At 49.8% G+C, this 21,664-nt stretch overlaps 1 protein-coding gene across 6 annotated transcripts in view; it reads left to right on the top strand.

The window, feature by feature from the left end:
- Positions 1–5,123: 5,123 nt before the first annotated feature.
- The window catches only part of Fam118a (family with sequence similarity 118 member A), a 30,998-nt gene continuing 14,457 nt past the window's right edge, over positions 5,124–21,664 (top strand). For 3 of the 6 annotated variants that reach the window (XR_003851379.1, XM_029569150.1, XM_017801040.2), the window contains exons 1-4: positions 5,124–5,278; positions 16,463–16,582; positions 16,944–17,196; positions 19,418–19,639. Coding sequence is in view for 5 of the 6 variants with exons in the window: in XM_029569150.1 (XP_029425010.1) it covers positions 16,536–16,582; positions 16,944–17,196; positions 19,418–19,639 (522 nt within the window). In the remaining variant the exon portion in view is untranslated. Of the gene's footprint in view, positions 5,279–5,563; positions 5,651–6,129; positions 6,200–16,462; positions 16,583–16,943; positions 17,197–19,417; positions 19,640–21,664 lie in introns of all 6 variants that reach the window. The other 3 variants (XM_008844698.3, XM_029569149.1, XM_017801041.2) reach the window with 3 other exon arrangements.

Genomic DNA, 21,664 nt, shown 5'->3' with positions numbered 1-21,664 from the left:
TTCCTCCATGGCCTGTGCTCCAGCTCCTGCCTCCAGGTTCCTGCCCTGAGTTCCTACCTTGAGCTCCCTGATGAACTGCGTGCGACCTGGGAGATGTAAGACAAATAAACCCTTTCCTCCCCAAGTTGGCACTGGTCAGAGTGTTTTGTCACAGCAATGAAGAACAAACTAAGACAGGTGCACTTACACACATGTAGGCATAACTCATACACATAAAAAATTAAAAAAAATTAAAAAGTGCATAAAAAGAAAGAACGGAACTGTTTTCCATGGTGGCTGACCGTTCCCAACACTCTACTCACGATGTTTGGGTACTAATGTTTGCAGTCTCCGAAAGGCCAGTGTATTAAAGGCTTTGTCCTCAGATGGCTGCTTTGGAGGTGGGGGAAACATGAAGAGGTGATGCCTGGTTGGAGGTTTTAGGTCACTGGGGGAGCTCCCTCACAGTGAGTATGGGACCTTGGTGTCTTCCTTCTTAATGTTTTATTTTTAGTTTTTTTATTCCTGGACATGAGGTAAATGGTTTTGCTGTGTCACAGTCATCAACCATGAAGTGCTGTCCCCTTGGCAGAGCCTACAAGCCATAAGCCCTCCAGACTGGACGACTGGAGAATCTGACAGACCGGAACCGACGCCGAGCTCTGAGACAGATCTGGCACCCACACTGTCTTTAAACTCATCTGATCCTTACTGTATTAGTTGTTTTCGTCATTGCTCTGACCAGAGGGAGATGAACGCTGATGCTCAGCTTGCTTCTTCCTTTCTACGCTGTCTAGAACTCCAGCTCACCCGCTAGTGTGGCCCCCATTCAAGGAGGGTCTTCTCTGTTCTGTTAACCCTTTTTGGGAACACCTCACAGGCAGGCCCAAAGGTACATTTCCATGGTGACTCTAAATCTCTTCAAGTTGAAAATTGAGGTTAACCGTCAGAACTCCACCCCTTGTCAACTTGACACTCAGACACATCACTTTATGCCATAACATCCCACCCTTTGAGAAACATCCCCCATAGGCTCACTTGGTCCCCAGGTGGTGGCACTGCGGAGGCCATGGAACCTTCAGAAGGTGCAGTCTTTCTGGAGGGGGTATGTTACTGGCAGTGGGCTCTGAGAGCTCATAGCCTTGGCCCACTTCCAGTTCATTCTGCCTGTTCTTGCCACCACACCTGTCACTTGGTGAAGGACTCTTGTCTCTCTGAAACCATACATCAAAATAAACGCTTTCTTCTGCAATTCACTTTGGTCATGGCGTTTTCTCATAGTAACAGAAAAGTAACCAAAACAGTTGCTAAGTCTCATTTTCATCTCATAACACAAAAGACATTTAGTCCATCTCTAATAGTTCCCATGGTATTTAACAGTCCCTACACCATTCAAAAGTCGTTTCTTCTGAGACCCAAGGCAATCTCCTAATTGTTAGATTTTCCTATAAAAAGCAGCTACATACTTCCAATAACAATGGCACAGAGTGAGCATTCCCATTCTAACAGGGAGGGATGGAGGCTTTGTAAGGAAAACTGAGCCAAGCAAGGGCAAACCCTAATTCCTGCAGTTTTATGTCTGGCATCTGGGGTTCATGAAGAAATCAGCCAGATTCCAAAAGATTTCAGCATTCCCACCCCTCCAGCTCTGCAGCCTGCAGCACATATAGCCTGTCTCTTGGGTCAGCTGCAGTCCTTACAAGCAGCATCCCTCAGCGGATGTCCCATGGTCCTGGCCTCTCTAACAGCCTGGGATGGGGGGGTGTCTCCATTGCTATTTAGACCTCCCTGACATCTTCGCACAGTGACCCCTTGGGGCCTCCAGGCAGGGACTCTGACGTGGCCACACACTGCCAGGCCTTCCAGCTCTCTGGGACTCTGGCACAAAACTCCATGACCCCTTTACTCTTGTACCATTTGTGTGTGCAAAGCCAGTACAACGAAAACGATGTTGCCAAGTTCTGCCAGCTGGGAATGAAGCCTGAGCCCTTCTACGCAGGACTAGGTCCTCTTATGCTGTGGTGGCTGAATCTGAGCAAGCGCTTCCCTAGGCAATTTTCAAACAGGGGCCCCTTCAGTGGCATCCTCAGTTTGCCATGTCTTTCAAATGAATTTGCATTTTTACAATCTGGAATCTTCCATGTGTGGGGTCTTGCCCTTAGGGCATCTTTTCCACTCTTTCCTAGTGTGGAACACTAGGTTTCTTTTTATTATTAATTTTTATTTTATGTGTATGAGTATTTTGCTTGCATATACATCAGCATCAGCGCACAATGCCTGCACAGGACAGAAGACATCGGAGCCCCTGGAACTAGTTATGGATGGTTGTTAGCTGCCATGTGGGTGCTGGGAACAGAACCCAGGACCTGGGTCCTCTACAGGAGTAGCCAGTGCTCTTCACTCCTGAGCCATCTCTCCAGTCCCGTAGGACTATTTTTTTCTTAATATTTATTATTTTTATTTTATGTGTATGAGTGTGTTGCTGGCATGTGTGTAAGTACACCCATGTTGTGCAATGCCCATGGAGGTCAGAAAAGGGCATCGGATCCCCTGGAACTGGAGTTACAGACAGCTGTCAGTTGTCATGTAGGTGTTGGGAATTGAACCTAGGTCCTCTGTAAGGGTAGCAATAGCCCCACTTCTGTTTCTGTTCTTTTCTCACTGAGGTGACCAAATACTTAACAAAAGTAACTTAAAGAGGGAAGGGCTTATTTTTATTCAAGATTTGAGGGTATATACAGTCCATCATGTGGGGAAGGGTACTTGCAGGAGCAGTTGATGGCTACTTTGCATCTAGGAGGCAAACAGGGATGAATGCAGGTCCTAGGTTCTCTTTCTCCTTTTCATTCAGTGTGGACCCCCAGCCCAAGGGATGGTCCACTTCAGTCTTCCCTCTTCACTTAAGCTTTTCTGGAAAGGCCCCAGAGATACACCCAGAGGTGTATATGAGAGTAACAGGTATCTCTGTACCTTGGGTCCAAACTCTACAGCACCTAGCCCACAAAGCCTGCTTCAAGTTCTCTGCTAGGACCTAAGAGCTCCTCCCAGGCAGAGGCATGTCACAGTTTGGGTCTCTGGACTCTGCCTAGGAGCAGGAGTTTGCAAACTCAATTTCATCACATTTAAACTATACAGCCGTGGGCTGAGGAGCCTGTACAGTGAGAGGTCAATGCATGGGCTAGTATTGCCACTGCAACCTCCCTGTCCTCCCCTGCTGTTAACTGAGAACTGACAGTCCTGATGGCTCTTCCTCCTAGTGCTGTTCTGGTTTCTACATGAAAGAACACTTGCAAAGCCTCAGACAGGGGCCCAGAGCCTCGTGGGAAACCTTCACTCCACTGTTCTGGGCTCTGTCTGGCCCCTACAGTTCACCGCTGAAATTCTTTTTCAAAAAATATTTTACTAAGCTGGGCATAGTGGCGCAGGCCTGTAGTCCCAGCACTCGGGAGGCAGAGGCAGGCGGATCTCTGTGAGCTCAAGGTCAGCCTGGTCTACATAGTGAGTTCCAGCGCGGCTGGGGCTACGGGGAGACCCTGCTTCAAAAAGACAAAATTTTTTTTTTACTAATTATTTTATGTGTATGAGTGTATTGCCTACATGTGTGTAAAAGCACTAGCCCACCAAGGTCAGAAGTGATAGGTAGAAAGCGGGAGAGAGCGAGCGGATGGATGAGGCACCGAGGCACAGATGGAATTCTCAGCGGGATACAGATTTATTTCAAACGGGGCACCTTTCCCTCGGGAAGGGAAAGATGGAAGGGAGGGGAAGGGAGGGGAAGGGAAGGGAGGAGAGCCGGGAAAGGAAGACATTTGAACAGCCTGCTACAGTTGTTACCAGTATCACAAAATCAAATCTTTTCACTCATCACTACTTTGAAATTATTGCCCTTTTCAAGGTCTTGCTTTTGATATCTTAATTTTTAAATCACAAATTACCCTATTGAAAATTCTTTTTGTTGTTGTTTTATTTTGTTCAGTCTGCCAGGTGGGATTAGGGTCTGGAAGTGTTTACTTTTTCTCTCTTAAGAGAAAAGCTTGTTGTGATAAACAGCTTCTAAAATCTCTGGTTATCTTATCTTTGGAGATCAGAGGAGAGGCAGGCTGCTCTTCTCAACAGAGTTGGTTTCCCTTGACTCCAAAGGTCAAGGTGAGGTCCCTGTTGGGGAGGGGGGAAACTGCTGCTGTTTGGAACCCTAACAAGAAGAGGGTGTTGGATCCCCTGCAACTGGAGTTACTGATGGCCGTTAGTCGCCATGTGGGTGTTGAGACTCGAACCTGGGTCCTCCCCAAGAGCAGCCAGTGCTCTTAATCACTGAGCCGTCTCTCCAGTCCCTCACCGCTGAAATTCTTAAAACTAGTGTCTTGTCACAAAATACAGTTTCCTCATGGGCTGGGGGTGAGCACAGTGGGTAAGGGGGATGCTAATGCCAACTTTAAACACAGGTAGAAAAAAGGGGCCATAGCTCCTTCAGGAGGTCCTGATTGACTCTGGCTTGGGTAGGGCAGCCCCGGGAGAGGCTTTGGATTCCAACTGGTCTTGTTTAGAGAAACCGGAGGAGAGGAGTTACCCAAGTTCTAAGGATCCACGTGCTGCGTGCTCCGGCGGGCAACCCACGTGTCCTCTCCACAGTCCGAGGCTGGTAGTGATCTCACCGGATTGACAGGTGTGGACCCTGGGCATAGGTACCCGGATGTTCCTGGGCCAAGCCCTCCAGGAAAGCGTGAGAGGGACGCGTGCTCAGAGCTTCCGGCACCACGGAGATGCGCGGGCATAACGATGCAGGCGTGGACCCGGCGGGCAAGACGCCGGCCTTGGAGGGGCTCCGGGGAAGGCAAGCAGGGCTCGGGCACTGGCCACGGAGGGCCGGACGCGGTTCCGATGGAGCTCAGCGCCCGCCGCGTCGCTGCAGGGCCTCCCCTGTGCCGCACACGGCGAAACCGAGGACCCGAACCCGCGGAGAGCAAACCCAGCGCCGCCCAGCCAGTGAACCAGCCCAGGGTCCACGCGCGCTCGAGTGCGCCTGCGCCCAGGTTCCTTGGGGCGGGGCGCGCGAACTGGCCCCTCTTCCTGGGGCGTGGCTTCCCGCCGCAGCGGGGCCAGAGCTTTCCAAGCGGAACGATCGCGCGGCGAGTGCGCGCGCCCGGGGGAAGGCTTTGCGGGCGCGCCGCGGGCTCGGCTGTGTTGGTTTCACACGGCGCGCGCGCAGCGCCGTCCAGCGGTCGGCCCCGCGGCTCCTCCCAGCCGGAGGGGTGCGGCCGGCGGGAGCGCGAGCGGCACCGGCGTCTTGGAGGCCCCGCAGGTGAGGCGATGGGTCGCGGCGAGCGCCCTGGGTATCCCCGGCTTCTTCCTCGTCGACTCCGGGACCTGCCCCAGACCCCCGGGGTCCGTCCAGATCCCCCGGCTTCTGAGTCCTCAGAGTCCCGGGCCCCCTGCGGTCCCGACAGCCTTCCTGGAACCCCCATACTCTCAGGACGCCCCGAGGACCTCGGTGGCTTCAAAGCCGGAGACCCGGCCCCCTGCTGAGACCCCTCGCGACTCAGTCCCCCCCACACCCGGGTTCCCCCGATTTTCCATCTCTTCCTAGCGTCCTCCTCTCCGGGGTCCCCCTCGGCCTCTCCTCGGATTGGAGGTCCACCGAGCCCTGCAGCTTCTCAGACAGTTCCCGAGGCGTGTGAGTTAACAGACATAAACTTAGAAGTGTGTGTTTGTGTGTGTGTGTGGTCCGCGAAGCACCCCTCTATAACCAAAGGCGGGTGGCATGGCGGGCTCCGCACGTGATGTGACAGTGTTTGGTCTTTATTATTTTTATTTTCTGTATATGAGTGTATTCACCTGCATGTGTATTAGTGCACCCATGTATGAGTGTGTTACCTACATGTGTTAGTGCACCCGTGTATGCGTGTATTGCCTGCATGTGTTAGTGTACCCATGTATGAGTATGTTGTCTGCATGTAAGTGTACCTGTGTCATGCAATGCTGGGGAGGTCAGAAGAGGGCATCGGATCCTGGAACTGCAGCTATGGAGGTCGTTAGGTGCCTTGTGGGTGCTGGGAACCCAACCCCTGTCCTCTGCAAGAGCAGCCAGTGCTCTTAACCACTGAGCCATCTCTCCAGCAACCCCCCCTCCCCGTTTGTTATCTTTAACTCTAGGGTGAGACTCACCTGATGGAGAGAACAGCTGAGGAGGAGTGAGGTCATTGGGCACATTATACCCTTTAAGGTGATTTTCCTCATCTAAGTTTTTCAACTTGGTTTGAATGCCTGGAAGTTTCTGTTAGCATCCACAGCCCACAGAAACAAGTCATCCAGTCAGCATGAGTGAGGCTGAATTACAATAGCCTTACTGAGTGGCAGATGGCAGCTTGAAGGGCCATCTTTCTGGGAGGCTGATTTGGGCATGGTTTGGATAGGAGATGGTTATCACAGCCTGTATTGCAGCCTGTGGATATCTGCATCCTGGTACAGGTTTAGGGCCCAAATGTTGCACATCTGATCACTATCTCTGGAGATGCTTTTCAGTCCTGGAAATCTCTACAACAAAGATGATCATTTCCTTAGGCTATTGCTACCAATAAGCAGTTCCTGGCATATTTTACTCTGCAGAGTCTGGAGGAAGAAGGTGCCTGGAAGCACTGTTGTGAAAAAGAACACACCTCACCTGGTGGTTGTGAAAGACAAGGGTCAGGTGTGGTTAAAGAGAGAGAGGGCACCAGGTTGTCCAGTGCTTGGCACTGGGAGCAGAGGACACAGCTCCAGCTGGTAAGGTCAGTGATTAGCCAAGTTGTATGGTGTCATAGTGCAGTGGCCTTGAAGGCGGCTGGACTGAGATTCTTGAAAAGGGGTAATGAATGGTTAAGGGCTAGGTAACAGATAAGCAGATTCTTGAAAGTTGGGGTTGAGAAGTTTTTTGGGGTCATTTCAGGCAAAGAGACAGACAGAATGTGAAAGGGCAGAGGCACGGCCTGGCACACCAGGTTCTGGAGACCTTGTGTGAGTGGCAGAACTTCGACCTGGGCTGCACTTGTGGTAAAGGAGCAAGCTGCCGCCCTGTTTCCTGGGCCTTCAGTGACGGCTGCCGCCATTACCCAGAGTAGACAGTGATGCAGCCATGCTGGGAAGGAAGTGGGATGGATGTGGTTGATGGGAGGGCAGTGAGGGAAGCCTTCCCGGTTGAAGCCAGGACAGGGGAGACTGGGAGTTCTGCAGAGTGCCACAGGTGGCAAGAGGGCCTGAGAGCCTCTTGAGCCAGGACCCCGCATTGAGCTTCCCATGCTGGGCAGAGGCCTGGGTGGTTTTGGGGAGCAGGAGGCCATTGAAGAGCTTGCAGAATAAAGTGGTTTATGTTTTGTGCATAAATGGGGGTGTACATTCAGGTGATGAGTGTGTGTGTGTGTGAGAGAGAGAGAGAGAGAGAGAGAGAGAGAGAGAGAGAGACCGAGACCAGAGGACAACCTTAGATGTCCTTCTTCAGCCCTGTCCACCATACTTTTTTGAGACAAGGTCTCTCGCTGGCTTGGAACTAGTGGGTTAGGCTGGGCTGGCTGACCAGCGAGTCCAGGTTGCTATTCCACTTGCCCGTAAGTGTGCACCACCACTCCTGGATTCTTTTTAAAAAGTTTGGGTTTTGGGGATTGAACTCAAGTCCTCAAGCTTGTAAGTCAAATGCTTTACTGACTGGGCCATCTCCTCAGCCTTGGCTTGTGTAATTTTGAATTGTCATTCCAACTGTGATGGGGAGACTTATTTGTAGGAAGCAAGACCACAGGAGAGATGGGGGGGGTGACTGAGCCCCAGGTGTTATGGTTTGGGACTTGACCAGGCCTCTGAGAGCTCAGGAGCAGAGCTGGGAGGACTGACACAGAAAGGTCTTAGGAGAGTTTTGTCCATTTATTTTTAGGGCGTGTGGTCACCTTAGAGTTTAATCAGGGTGACTATCTGCTTGCTGTTCATGTAGATTTGAGTTGTTCAGTGAGGCAGTGTCAAGAGGCTGATTTCTTGAGATAGGTTGTAGAGCCTGAAGGAATTGAAGATAGGCACATTCCAAGGTCCCATCTGTGTCCTCTGTGGCTGGAGGGGCGTGGCATAAACTGTATGCAGTAGATGTCAGTGTCCAGACTGCTGAGTCCTTTAAGACATGGCACACAGTGTAGACTAGAGAGATTAGGAAGAACAATGGATGGGACTCCCATTTGCTGAAGCCTGGACATAGGCAAGGGAACCAGGGATAGCCAGGGATAATCCAATGTGGTAGGACTTTCAATGGTCATGACAGGCTCTGTGACAGTGCTGTCTGGACATCAGCCACCCATGACTGACAAGCGCTTAGAGCATGCTTGGGGTTGACAGGACTACATTTTAATGAATTAAGTCTAGGGAGGTTTCCTTCACACAGGGTTTTGTGGGAAGCATGTTCTAGGTTCTTTTCCCATGTAATGCTTCTGGCTGCCTGGTTGGTGCTCCCTCTTGTTCCTTTTCACATGTCAGGGAACTGGCTGAGAGGGCTGCTGGCAGTTAGCAACATGGTACCAGCTGGTGGCACCTGCTGGCTGTAGGGCTTCTGTGTACCTCTCCTTCCCCACAGCTTGAGGCCGAATATTCTGCCGGGAGAATGAAGTGGCCTAGCCTTTTCTCCCTTAGCCCTCCTTATCTGTTCTGTTATAAACCACCTAGGGCAGCTGTGACAGAGCTGTCGGGTGCTGGCTGGTTGGCTGCAGCTTCCCTGGTGGCAGTATTTCTGGGGAAAAGTTGGTGGGGGGAAGGCAGGAAAAACTGAGTACCCAGGCAGGGTTCCCCCAAGGTGGAAATGAAAGCTGGACAGGGAGACTTGGGGTTAGTGGGCAGGCAGTGCCTGGGCTAGCGGGAAGAGTCTGGAGATGAGCCAGGAGTGGGTATAGTTTGCCCCTTGGGTGGATGCTGACCAAGTCACTGCCCTTTAGATTTCAACTTTCACCTCAGAAAAGTGAAGAGTATTTGGCATCATATGAACCCTAAGATCCTGCCAGCTCTAAAACTCTGTAATTTGAGCCGGGCGTGGTGTTGCACAACTTTGACCCCAGCACTCAGAGGCAGAGGCAGGTGGATCTCTCTGAGTTCCAGGCCAGCTGGGGCTACAGGGAGAACCTGTCTCAAAAAGATTAAAAAAACAAACAAACAAACAAACAAAAAAACCCTCAAAAACCAAAAAATTCTAATTTGTTTCTCTCAGAATACCTCTCATGAATCTTCTGGGGCTGGATAAATGCTGGAGGATCATTTGGCCCCATTTTGTGGTATTTTTACCATCATTGGCTTATCATTAAATAATATAAATACTTGAGTTATGGGATGACTCACATCTGATGGACTCATTGTAAAACAGTGAGTACTTTGTGCAGAAATGTCACATGCGTTTGCCATCTCAGGCTGTCCTGGAGTTAGAATAGGTGTAAGACTGCAGTACCCTGGCCTCCTCTTAAAAGGGCTTGGTGTCAGTCTGGGCAGTGTGCAGGTGAGAGCCACAGGTACGCCCTATGTTATTGAGGACAAAATGAGATAGCGTGTGCAGAGGGCTTTGTGTTTTTCTGTAAAAGCAGCAGTAGCTAATGTTGCTTTATTTTATTTTGCATGGGATCTCATGCAGCCCAGGCAGGCCTTAACCTTAACCATGTACCTAAGGATGACTTTGAACTCCTGCTCCTGCTTCTGCCTCCCAAATGTTGGGATTACAGGTATGTGCCATGATGCCCAGCTAATGCTGCCTTTCAAACTGTGATCTTTAGCATATCCTACCTGCCTGCACCGTCACAACCAGCAACAAATGGAGATCCTCAACTTTTTGTTACTGGTGGGATTTTCTTCTTTTTGAAATTTTATTTTATTTGCTGGGCATGATGGCCTTTGTTCCCAGCATTTGGGAGGCAGAGGCAGGTGGATCTCTGTAAGATCAAGGCCAGCCTGGTCTACATAGCAATTTCCAGGTCAAGTTAGGACTACAGGGAGACTGTGTCTCAAAAACAATAAAATAAACATTTATTTATTTGTTTTTTAAAAATATTTCATTATTTTTATGTGTGTGTGTGTGTCTGTGTGTGTGCCACATGTGTGCAAATGTCCAAAGAAGTCAGAAAAGGGTGTTGTGTTCCCTGGAGCTAGTTAGAGGCAGTTGTGAGATTCCCAAAGTGGGTGCTTGGAACTGAACTCAGGCCCTGTGGAAGAGCAAGTGATCTTAACACTGGGCCATCCCTCTAGCCCCTATTTTATTTATTGTTACCATGTGTATGATATGTGTGTGGGTGCACACACATAGTGTGTGTGGAGGTCAGAGGACAACTGTACAGAGTTGGTTCTCTCCTACCTCTGTGTGGTTCTGGGGATGGAACTCTGTCACCAGGCTTGCTGATATATGCCTTTGCTGACCTGAAACTCACTACATGGCTCAGGCTGCCCTCATACTTAGGGTGATCCTTGTACTCTAACTTCTGGTTGCTGGAATTATAGCATGAGCCACCATACTTGACAGTCTGTGTGTGCGTGGGATGGGAGTAATTGAGTCAAGAGTCTCATGCTATAAGCCCAGGCTGGCCTAGAACCCATAGTGATGGGTTCATCATCAGCCTCCTAAATGCCTGGACAATGGGGTGTGCCTAACTTTGTTTTCTGTAAATTGGAGAACACTTTCATCCTGAAGTTCCCCTATTACTGATAGGCTGAAATGGTCCTCTTGTTATGCAGTTGCGGGATACCCTGAAAGAGGTGTGGTGGTGGAAGCTGTGACTCTGGTAGCCGATGGGCATCTGGGCATCTCTACTGGCAGATACTGGACTCACTCGGGTCTTTGCAACAGTCCAGCCAGTGACAGTCAGAAAAACAGCTTCAAGGACTGCCCTGGCTTGGGAAGTGGTGATGTCTCCTTGCTGCTAGGTCTGTGTTTTCTCTGCTGCATCTCAGTGCTGTTTTGGTGGGTGGCTGCAGTTCTGAGGCAAGCCTTTCCTTGTGTTCTGGAAGCCTGGCTTTTTTTCCTCCCTGCCCTGTTTTTAGTTTAGGCAGATGTTAGAAATGAGGCTGTGGCTTTACTGGGCACTCTGCTCTTGGCTGCTTTCAAAGGTCTACATAGGAACTGAGTGGCTGAGAAGAACAAGACTGTGGGACTCGAAGTTAGAGGAGAGAAATGAGGGGAGGTTAAGGGCCAGCATCAGCTGTGGTATGGAGCTGGACACTGCTGGGAGCAGTCAGCTCCTGGTCTTTGCATAGCTGGAACACAGTTGTCAGGGTCCACCCTCGTACTCCAGGCTGAACTTAGTCAGGCTGACCTCAAACTTGCAATGATCCTCCTGCCCCTGCCTCCCCAGAACTGGGATTGAAGACATGTACCCCTAGGCCCAATGTTAGTCTCCTTTGAAGACACCCAGGCCACCAGATCCATCTTGATTGCATGGGTTAAATTCAATCAGCGTCTCCTGTCCCTGTGTCCTCAGCAGCACAGCTATATATTGGTTTGAGTGTGGTGACATTGTAACTGCCTCAGCTGACCCCATGGCACTGGTGGTCTGCTGAGGTGACCTGTGGTACTGGCGGCCTGCTGTGTTCCCTGGTGCTGTTCTCAGGGCTCATCACCAGCCGTACTAACCTTGTCTGACTGCAGATTTGGGGATTTTTCTGTTTTGTCACATTTCAGCCTCACTGCAGGTGAGTTAAAGGCCCACACTTGGTTTATGTGGTGTGGGGTCTCGTGTGCTAGGTAAGCACTCCATTACTGAGCTACATCCCCTGCAGGTGAGTTAAAGGCCCACACTTGGTTTATGTGGTGTGGGGTCTCGTGTGCTAGGTAAGCACTCCATTACTGAGCTACATCCCCTGCAGGTGAGTTAAAGGCCCACACTTGGTTTATGTGGTGTGGGATCTCGTGTGCTAGGTAAGCACTCCATTACTGAGTTACATCCCCTGCAGGTGAGTTAAAGGCCCACACTTGGTTTATGTGGTGTGGGATCTCGTGTGCTAGGTAAGCACTCCATTACTGAGTTACATCCCCTGCAGGTGAGTTAAAGGCCCACACTTGGTTTATGTGGTGTGGGGTCTCATGTGCTAGGTAAGCACTCCATTACTGAGTTACAGCCCTGGCCCTTTAAAGGTCTGCACTTGGAAGCAACTGCTGCCCGCTTGCTGTATGAATGGACAGCTGTTCATCCTACTGGGAGTGGATTTCGAGCATCTGTCCACCTTTCAATGTGATGGTGTGACTGTCATGACCTCACATCTCCCTACAGGGTTGGTGTATGTGTTTGTGTGCCTTTACTACCCGAGCTGTAACCCCGCCCACCTCATCTTTGTATTGCTTAAAGCCCATGGGATTATCTGTAGAAAGAAGTCAGAATTTTTAAAAGTATCATCTTTGAGGCTCCCCTGTTTGGACACTCTAATTCTGTTTGTTAAGTGAAAATACAGCTTTTCACAAGAGGTGGGTAAATTCAGTTTTTGTTATGCCCCTTTTAATAATTGCTGTTGCTGCTCAGGTGCCCCCCCCCCCAGCTTTATGGCCACCTGCTGGTCTTGCTGACTTGTTCTCATCTTTCCTCTCCTCCCCTCTTCTCTTCGTGGCAGTGTAGAATGGTGGTGGCATCAAGCCTTCAGATGAGGGCTGCATAGCTCTGCTGGGCTTGGCTCTGGTGCCTCATGTAGTGGTCCTTGGACCTCAGTGGTTCAAGCTAGCCATGTGCCTGTTGGGTAGCAGGTGTTGAGGGATAGCGTAGGCTCATCAGCCAGGACCATGCCCAGTGGTAGCCATTCTCCCAGGAGGCTGGAGTAGCTTTACAGGGCCGAGTTGCTGAGGACAGGCTCTACTTGCTGTCGGAGCACCTGTCAGACTTTCACTTGTCTCCCATTTGTGGATGTGCCAATAGCCAAAACAGAAAACAAAACAGAACACAACTAAGGCCATAGTCAATGTGTGGGTATGTGTCGATATCTCGAGGCCTGATGGGGATTGTCAGTGATTTACAGTGGTGGGTTGGGTGGGTTGGAGTTTGGGGTATCTGCTCTGCAGCTGTATGAAAAGGACTAGTTTTCCTTCTGTAGTTTATCATTTTTTGGTTTTTGTTAAACATTTAAAAATTTTTAAGGGGCTGGAAAGATGACTCAGTGGTTAAGAGCACTGGCTGTTCTTTCAGAAGACCCAGGTTCAAATCCTAGCACTCACATGGCAACTAACAACCATCCATAATTTCAGTTCTAGGGGTATCCAGAGACGCCCTTTTCTGTCTCCATGGGCATTGCACAACACCGGTATACTCACATATATGCAGGCAATATACTCATACACATAAAATAAAAATACATTTAATTTTTTAAATTAAATTTATTTTTATGCATGTTATGTGTGTCTCTCTGTATATGTGTGCACATGGGTACAGGTGTCCACAGAGGCCAGAGGCATTGGATCCCTTGAAGCTGAGTTGCAGGCAGTTTTGCGCTGCCCGGTGTGGGAACCAAACTCAGATCCCCTGCAAGAGCAGTACGTGCTCTTAGCTGCTGAGCCCTCTCTCCAGCCTCTGTTGAACATTATTTAGTGCTAGTGCCAGGGAATCAGAAAATCAACAGTTTAGCTGCTGCCTAGCTCCTTTGTAGAATAGTGTGGTCTCTTATTCTGGGTACAAAACAGTCTGGTAAACCTTGTTAAAGATTTTGGGTGAAAAGGACAGGAACTGCTTAAGAATCTGCGTTGGGCCTGATTTTGGTTTTAGAAAAATGCTGATAGGTTCTTATGAAAAATTGGTTGCTATGATGACTTGGCTTTGAGCCTGCAAAGTGGTGACGACATGGTCACCAAGGAAACTGAAAGATGCAGTATCTGTGAGGCCTCTGAAGGGTTTTGTTGCTGTTGTCTAGAGTCTGATTGGCTTAGAGAAGTGGCGTCTGAGATCAGACACCAGAGGCACATGGTCCTCTGGAAACTTCTAGGATCAGGTCAGGCTGTGCAAATCTCCCTTTGGGCCTTGATTTTTTTTTTTTAAAAAAAGGGGAGATTTTGGGCAATCTTTGGGTTATTGTGAGGTTTGGCTCTGATATTTATGCTAGTGAAAAACAGGAAATGAAGTAATATCTTGAAGCATGTAGTGTTTAAAAGAACTGTAAATGTCTAAATATGGGCAGCTATGCCATTCATCCACACATAGTTCCTGTGCTGACGTTAAGTGTCATGTGCTTTCCCTGGCGGCTTCTTTGATCCCTAGAGGTTCAGGGCAGTCTAAACAACCAGCAACCTGGGCTCTCTCTGTTGAGGTGGAGACCAGGGCATTCTGTTGCAAGTGCTGTTGGAAGAGCTGGCTACAGACCCTGCAGCTCAGGCTGAGACAGAGCTGAGTAGGAACCGGCCACAGCATGCCTACCCAGAGCTGCTCACTCCTGTATCACAGGGCAGTGACTTGTTCTCTTGGTAAAATAAAATCACTTCATTTTTGAATTCCCTATTGCAGAGGTCTAAATACAATGATTGTTTTGAGTTTTAACTATGATACATGTGTATGTATGGAGAATGAAAAACGGTTGGATAATACTTAAAGGAACTTGTAATTTTTAAGTCTTTGTGTGATAACAGTTTAGGACATGCCATTTCTAAGGCACACTGGCTGGCTGACTGACATCTGTGGTGCAGAGTGGAGAAGGCTGAGATGAGAACTTCTGGGCAGGAAGGAGTAACTTCTAAAGTCACTCTGAAGGTTATTCTGGTGGCCTGGAATTTGGCTGCTTACCAGCATCTCATGTCAGCCTTCAAATAAGAGTGTGCGGTCCAGGCTCCTAGTGCTCCTTCCCTAGAGGGTCCTCAGGAAGGGAAGAGCCAGGCAGCAGCCACAGAGCACAGCACAGCCACTTGGCTCAGTGTTGGGTTTACAGAACACTTCCATTCGGAACTCACAAAGATCCACCTGCCTCTGCCTACTGAGTGCTAGGGTTAAAGGTGTGCGCCACCACGCCCAGCCGGGAATCTGTGTTTTATAGTTGATAGACCAGTCAGCTAATAGTTAACTTAATCAATGAAAACTTGGGGCTGGTTCCACAGTGGAAGGATTGTGTCATATAGGGAACAACCTCAATATTTGTTACTTTCCTTAGAAAAGTCCTACACTGGCTGCTCTTACAGAGATCCCAGGTTTGATTCCCAGCACCCACATGGCAATTAACAACCATCTGTAACTCCAGTTCTAGGTGATCCGATGCTCTCTTCTGACTCCACAGGTATTGCATGACGTGGGTATACTTATACACATGTAGGCAGTACACTCACACACACACACAAAGTCCTAATAGATTGCAAACATGAAATGGTTTGACCTTGTTCCACAGCGAGGCGAGCAGCAAGCAGCTCCATTCGCCAGCACCTCTTCCCCTGGGCAGGCAGATCCTCTGTCGGCCTCACTTTTTGGTCTCTCAACTGATTTCTTAAGGTCACGGGCACCTTGGGAACTTCAGTGGAAGCTATGACACCCTCATACACACACCTCCAAAAATGGCTGTGTGCATTTACAGAGTTTCACACATTTTCGGAGATAACTACAGGATTCTATTTACTTCTTGTGTCCCATCCTAGAAAATTACTTTTGATGACCTAATTCTAAATGAGGAAGGAAAAAGGTTAGGCTGTAGATAAAGGTTTTCAGTGTGTGCTGGTGAGCGTGTGGCAGCTGGGATGTCATGTTCTGCTGTCTGGGACGTGGTACAAACCCTCCTGCAGCATGTGCTGGGTGCTTTGCAGGACTCCTCCTTTTGGTTGGTTTGCTTTGAGACAAAATCATGTAGCCCAGGCTGGCCTTGACCTTGGGGTCTTCTGTCTATACTGGGATCGCAGGTGCTTGCTGCTTATGTTCTTTAACTCTGAAGTTCTGCTGTTCGGAACCCTCCCAGAGGACCGGTCGCAGTGTTGAAAGAAAGCTCAGCGCTTGCTTTTTACCACACTCTTAGCGGCTCGCTTCAGGGTATCGGCAAAGTTGGTGTATCAGTGCACTGGGATCTCACGTGTGTGGGAATAGTGTCCAGTGACATAAGGAACTGCTCTATTGTAGTGCATGGAAAGATAGGAGATATACTGGTTCTTAAGTGACATGAAAAGTTCAGTGAAAAGTCTGGAGGGAGATGGGCAAATGATGAGGCGATGCTCAGAAGGACTGTCGGGCCTTCATACTGTCTGTGTGTTTCCTTGTTTATACTAAGTATCAAGGGAAGAGGTGATCTGGGGAAACCCTAGATTGTTTTGTCTTAAAAGTGACATTCCCAGTGTAAACACCCACAGTGTGGAGCCCACCAGCCCTGATGCCCAGTCTGGGCTGCTGTGTGAAAGTTTTCTTTTCTGTCTGGCACAAGACACTGGAACACTTGATAGCGAACCACAGGCGGTTACAGCAGTGGGTAGGAACTGTTTGGATGTATCTTTTCACATAGGATATTTTTCAGGTATTCTAATTTCCATGGTGATTCAGGACCTTTGATTTCAACCCCATCCTTCCCTCTCTTCTAGGTGCTAGAAGTTAAAGAACTTTTGTCTGGGAATAGAAGTTGGTTGGACTCGTGTTTCTCTTTAGGATTCACAGATGGAGTCAGTGGAAAAGACCACGAACAGAAGTGAGCAGAAGTCAAGGTAAAGTCAATTCCATCCAGGCAGGTTCTTGTAGCACTTGTCAAAGGGGAATGCAAACACTTACTGGGTCAGGAGGGAGCCCAGGGCCACTCAGCATGGTTAACTTCAACATAGGAAGCATTCCAGAAGGCAGCTTTCTGCCCAAGAAGCCCATCGAGCCCCATTCCCAAATGAGGCAGCATGGCGGTTAGGTGACTGCCCGACTGCATGACTCCATAGGCTTTGTCTGGTAATGTGGAGAAGGAGCAAGTAGTGAGCAGGGAGAAGGGCCAGGACCATATTTGACCTGAGCGTCATAGCTGCTTCTAGATGGAGGCTGGCAAGACTGCCACGTTGACTTCCCCTCCCTTGTTTTAAATAGGAAGTTTTTAAAAAGCCTCATCAGGAAGCAGCCCCAGGACCTGCTGCTGGTCATCGGGACTGGCGTGAGTGCGGCCGTGGCCCCAGGAATCCCCGCGCTCTGCTCCTGGAGGGGCTGCATCGAGGCTGTCATCGAGGCTGCGGAGCAGCTGGAGGTGCTACACCCCGGGGACGTGGCCGAATTCCGCAGGAAGGCGATGAAGGACCGGGACCTGCTGGTTGTGGCCCATGATCTGATCCGGAAGATGTCACCTGTGAGTCTCAGACACTTGAGGTTTCACAGGGCTGGCTTTGGGTTTTGGGTTGGGTTGAGGATGAGTGCAAACCAGGCACTGGGTCTCCGTGAGCAGAGGAGATGTTCATTTCCCAGTGGTTTTCAGCCCGTAGGGCATGCCACCTTTTCAAACCAGATAGCAGGGGCAGCCTAGGGATCATAGGCCAGCCTGTGGTAACCGCCCCACATCCAGCTGGGCTGGTTCTGGATGTTGTCAAGCTGCAGTTTTTGGTGTGAAGTTTTTGATTTTGTATCATTTGCTGCCTCGAGTATATTTTGTTGTGTGAAGGGCAGTCGCATCTCTTCAAATACCAGGTGGTTCCCAGGAGACATTTTAGGATGGAGGAGGCCCAGCATTTGCAGGTAGGAGTGACATGGTACAGGGAAGCACAGTTGAGGGTGCAGGGATGGTTACCCAGAGCCCACAGCCAGATTGTGGGTGGTTGTGCTGTCTGGGCACAGATGCCGAGCAGCCCCCTGGGAGACGTGCAGGCAGGCGGCTTCTCACTGCCATCTTGGGATTTGTGCAGTCAGCCTCTCAAAGGAAGACCATAAATGTTTGGCAGGAAGCGCAGGAGAGGTTTACGGTCCAAAGAGATCCAAAATGGAGAAATGTCAGTGTGATGGTGACTCCCAGTCTCACATGGAAACTTGGGCAGCAGCTGTGGGAGCGAGACCATCATCCTTGCCCTCCAGGGCTTCCTGCGCTATCACCTGTCAACCTGCGTCTGTTTTCACCCTGGGCTGTACCTCATCTGCACCATGCGTGGAGGAGGTGTTTTTAGTTAGGCTGTTCGTGTCAAATGTGGGTGTTCTGTTAGTCGGAGACGGCTGGGCCACACCCTGCCTGCTGCTCCTTGTTGAAACCTTCTGTTGGCTCGAGGCCACACCCTTTTGCTGACATGTTATCTGTGACCACCTACCTGCTCCAGTGACCAGGTTGAGTAGTTGCAGTAGATACTCTGGCCATAGGCATGCCGTACTTAATTTACTCTCTGGCCCTTGGTAGACAAAGGGCCCTGATCCCCTGTACAGGAAGAAACAGGGGGGTGAACCCTCAGGCCAGGGAAACTGGGGGATGGTTGGGCAGCACCAAGGCTGGTGTGTGGACCATTAGTGGTCGAGAGGTAAATGCTGGGGCACTATCTGTCCCTTCTCTCCCCTGAGCAGTTTCTTTCTAAACTTCCCTGAGGAAGAATCAGGTGAGTTTGGTCAGCAGTGTCTCATGCCATTCTCAGGTTTAGAGCAGGTCTGGAGGAGACCCAGTTGGTTTCATCAGGGAGTTCAGGTACCATGGATAAGGGCATGGCTAGCAGGCAGGAAAGCAGCTGTAGTGATGTTGGTCCCCACTGCCCCCCAGGAGAAGGAGGGACCTGAGGGCAGTGTGCTCCGTGGCTTATCTTGGCTATGGGGCTCTTTAGGTGGTTCTGGTAGTGAGGCTGGGTAAGGCAGAGTGCTGCTACAGGCAGCCTAGGTGATGGCTGGTCTCCTGGGGAGCATGTGGCTTCCTAACCCCCATGTCCATCCAACTCCACCTCGTTCCTCTGCCTCTTTCAGCAGAGCTGGTGCTTGCCAGATGTTCTTTTCTCACACGCTATTCCCCACGGCCTCCCTAGCTCCTCACCCTGTTCTCTTCCTGAACCTCAGCAGTTCATGAAAAACTGTCTTTGCATTTCTAAGATGCCTCTTGGACCATTTCATAGTCCACCAGAGGCAGCCAGCACCTGTACAGCAGTCAGAGAATGCTGGACTCCCCATGAGGCTCTTCACAGCTCCCCATGACCTGGTTCTGGGTCACGTATTGGACCTGCGCTGCTAATATTCCCCCCTCGCTACTTCCACACAGGCTTGTTTCTAGCCTCTGGACGCACTTTCATATTACCCCAGTGCCTCTGTGCTCGCTTCTCTCTGCTTGCAACACTCTGGGAGAACCCTCGCTCCTTCAGGTTTCTTCCCAGATGTGTTTTCAGAGGAGCCCTTGGGGCCCCTGACTGCCCCTTGCCCCAGTACCCACCGTCTCTCTTCTGCCTTCTTTTCTTGTGCCGATCATTGCTGCGATGCACCAGGCATCTGCACTTGAACCTCCCTCCTCCTCTGGGGCTTTGTTCTTTCATTTGGTAAAGTGCTGTCTCTCCGCACTCACAGGTCACAGCAGTTGTCTCTGCTCTGGTGTTCCTGACTCTCGATTCTCCTCTCCATAGCGCACAGGTGACACCAAGCCCAACTTCTTCCAGGATTGCCTAATGGAAGTTTTTGACAGCCTGGAGCAGCACATCCAGAACCCTGTGGTGCTGCAGTCCATCCTCAGCCTGATGGACAGGGGCACCTTGGTGCTGACCACTAACTATGACAACCTGCTGGAGATCTTTGGACAGCAGCAGAACAAGCCCATGGAGTCCCTGGACTTGAAGGACAAGACCAAGGTATGGGCAGGGCAGGCAGCAGGCCCAAAGGAGGCTCAGGGAAGGTACCTCATGGGCACAGAACAAACTTCACACAACATGGCGGATGCCCTGCATGGAATAAGGCACTGGGTTAGTCCTGAACGCGTGCCAGCCTTGTTGTCCTCAAGGTGTTTCTTACTGCTCGTGCCTCCTCAGGTTCTGTCTTCAGGCCTGTGAGGGATTTTTCATCTGCATTTACTCATTGTAGTTACGTGCGCAGTACAGGTAGTAAAGCAAGAGAGAGAGGCCAGCGCCTGCAGTCCTTACTGTGAGTTTGTTTCTTGCACAGATTGGTGGAAGATATGTAGACTTTTCAGTCCTGGTTTTCTTTACTATTTCCTCAATACTTATTTTAGAGACGGGGCCTTGCTGTATAGCTCAGGCTGACTTCAAATGTAGGACCCACCCGCATCAGCTTCTCAAGGACTGAGATCACAGGTGTGCACCACCACGCCTTGCTTTTGTTAGCTATTTTTGTTGGTATGTTTGATTTTTGAGACAAGGTGTCCCTTTATAGCCCTGACTGGGCTGCAACTTACTGAATACACTAGGTTGGCCTTAAACTTGCGGCAAGCCTCCTGTCTCAGCCTCTTAAGTATTGGGATTACAGGCTGTATGTCACCACCCCCAGCTTCATTAAGCTACTTCTATTTTTATTTTTTTGTCTTTTTGTTGGTTGTTTTTTGACAGGGTCTCTCTAGTCACAGCCCACCTGGAAGTCACAATGTGAACCAGGGTGGCCTCGATCTCACAGAGATCCTGGAAGTCACAGTGTGAACCAGGGTGGCCTCGATCTCACAGAGGTCCCCCTGCCTCTGCCTCCCGAGGGCTGGGATTAAAGGCGCATGCCGCCATGCTCAGCTTCTTTGTCTTTTTTTAGACAGTGCCTCCCTGTAGCCTCAACTGGCCTCACTAGGTAGACCAGGCTGGCCTTGAACTCACAGAGATCCGCATGCCTCTCCCTCCAGAGTGCTAGGATTAAGGGCATGTGCCATTATGCCCAGCTAAGGTATTTTTATTTAGGTAGAACAAATACAGATTTACTAATGAGAAGTGAGAAAGAACTGATGGGGGGGGCTCCACAGAAAGGGCTCCCTAAGATTTTTATTTTATTTCTATGGGTATTTTGTCTGCGTGTATGTAGTGCACCTGTGTCGTGCAGTGCCCACAGAACCAAAGAGGGAGTCAGATCCCTGGAATGGAGTTACAGATGGTTGTCGGCTGCCATGTGGGTGCTGGGAACTGAACCTGGGTCCTCTGCAAGAGCAGCCAGTGTTCTTAACTGCTGAGCCTTTTCTCTAGCCCCAAGATATTTTTAAAAGTAATTTTAGCCTGGCACAGTGCCATAGACTTGTAAACCCTAGAACTCATGAGGCAGGATTGTCCATTGTACACCCTCCAGCTCTGTACCATCCCTTGCCAGCAATGGTGTTATTAAAACAAAGCACTCCAGGCATGGTGCACACCTGTAGTCTCAGTACTTAGGAGGCTGAGGCAGGAGGATTATTATGAAATTTTTTTGTCTCTTTTTTTGAGACAGGGTCTCCCTGTAGCCTCAACTGGCCTGGAACTCACAATAGACCAGGCTAGCCTTGAACTCACAGAGATCCGCCCACCTCGCCTCCTGAGTGTTGGGATTAAAGGATCACTATGAATTTGAGGCAAGCCTGGACTGTTCCTATCTCAAAACCACCAAAAGTAAAAAAATTTAAAAAGCCAAATATACTTTGCCTATCTGATAGTTGAAAATCTAGGTTTTTCTTTTATTGCTGAAGTTGAACATTTTCATTCCATGGACTCTTCATGTTGGCATGTTTGACATTTGTGTATTTGCTTCTTTTTTTCTTTCTCTTTTTTTTTTTTTTTTTTGAGACAGGGTCTCCCAGCAGCCCCAGCTGGCCTGGAACTCACTATATAGATCAGACTGGCCTCCAACTCACAGAGATCTGCCTGTCTCTGCCTCCCGAGTGCTGGGATTAAAGTCATATGCCACCACGCCCGACT

The sequence above is a fragment of the Nannospalax galili genome, unplaced genomic scaffold (genome assembly GCF_000622305.1).
Source record: "Nannospalax galili isolate Female #2095 unplaced genomic scaffold, S.galili_v1.0 scaffold180, whole genome shotgun sequence".
Classification (NCBI taxonomy): Eukaryota; Metazoa; Chordata; class Mammalia; order Rodentia; family Spalacidae; genus Nannospalax; species Nannospalax galili.
Note: the sequence above shows the minus strand (reverse complement) of the source record. Positions and strands in the feature narration are given on the sequence as shown.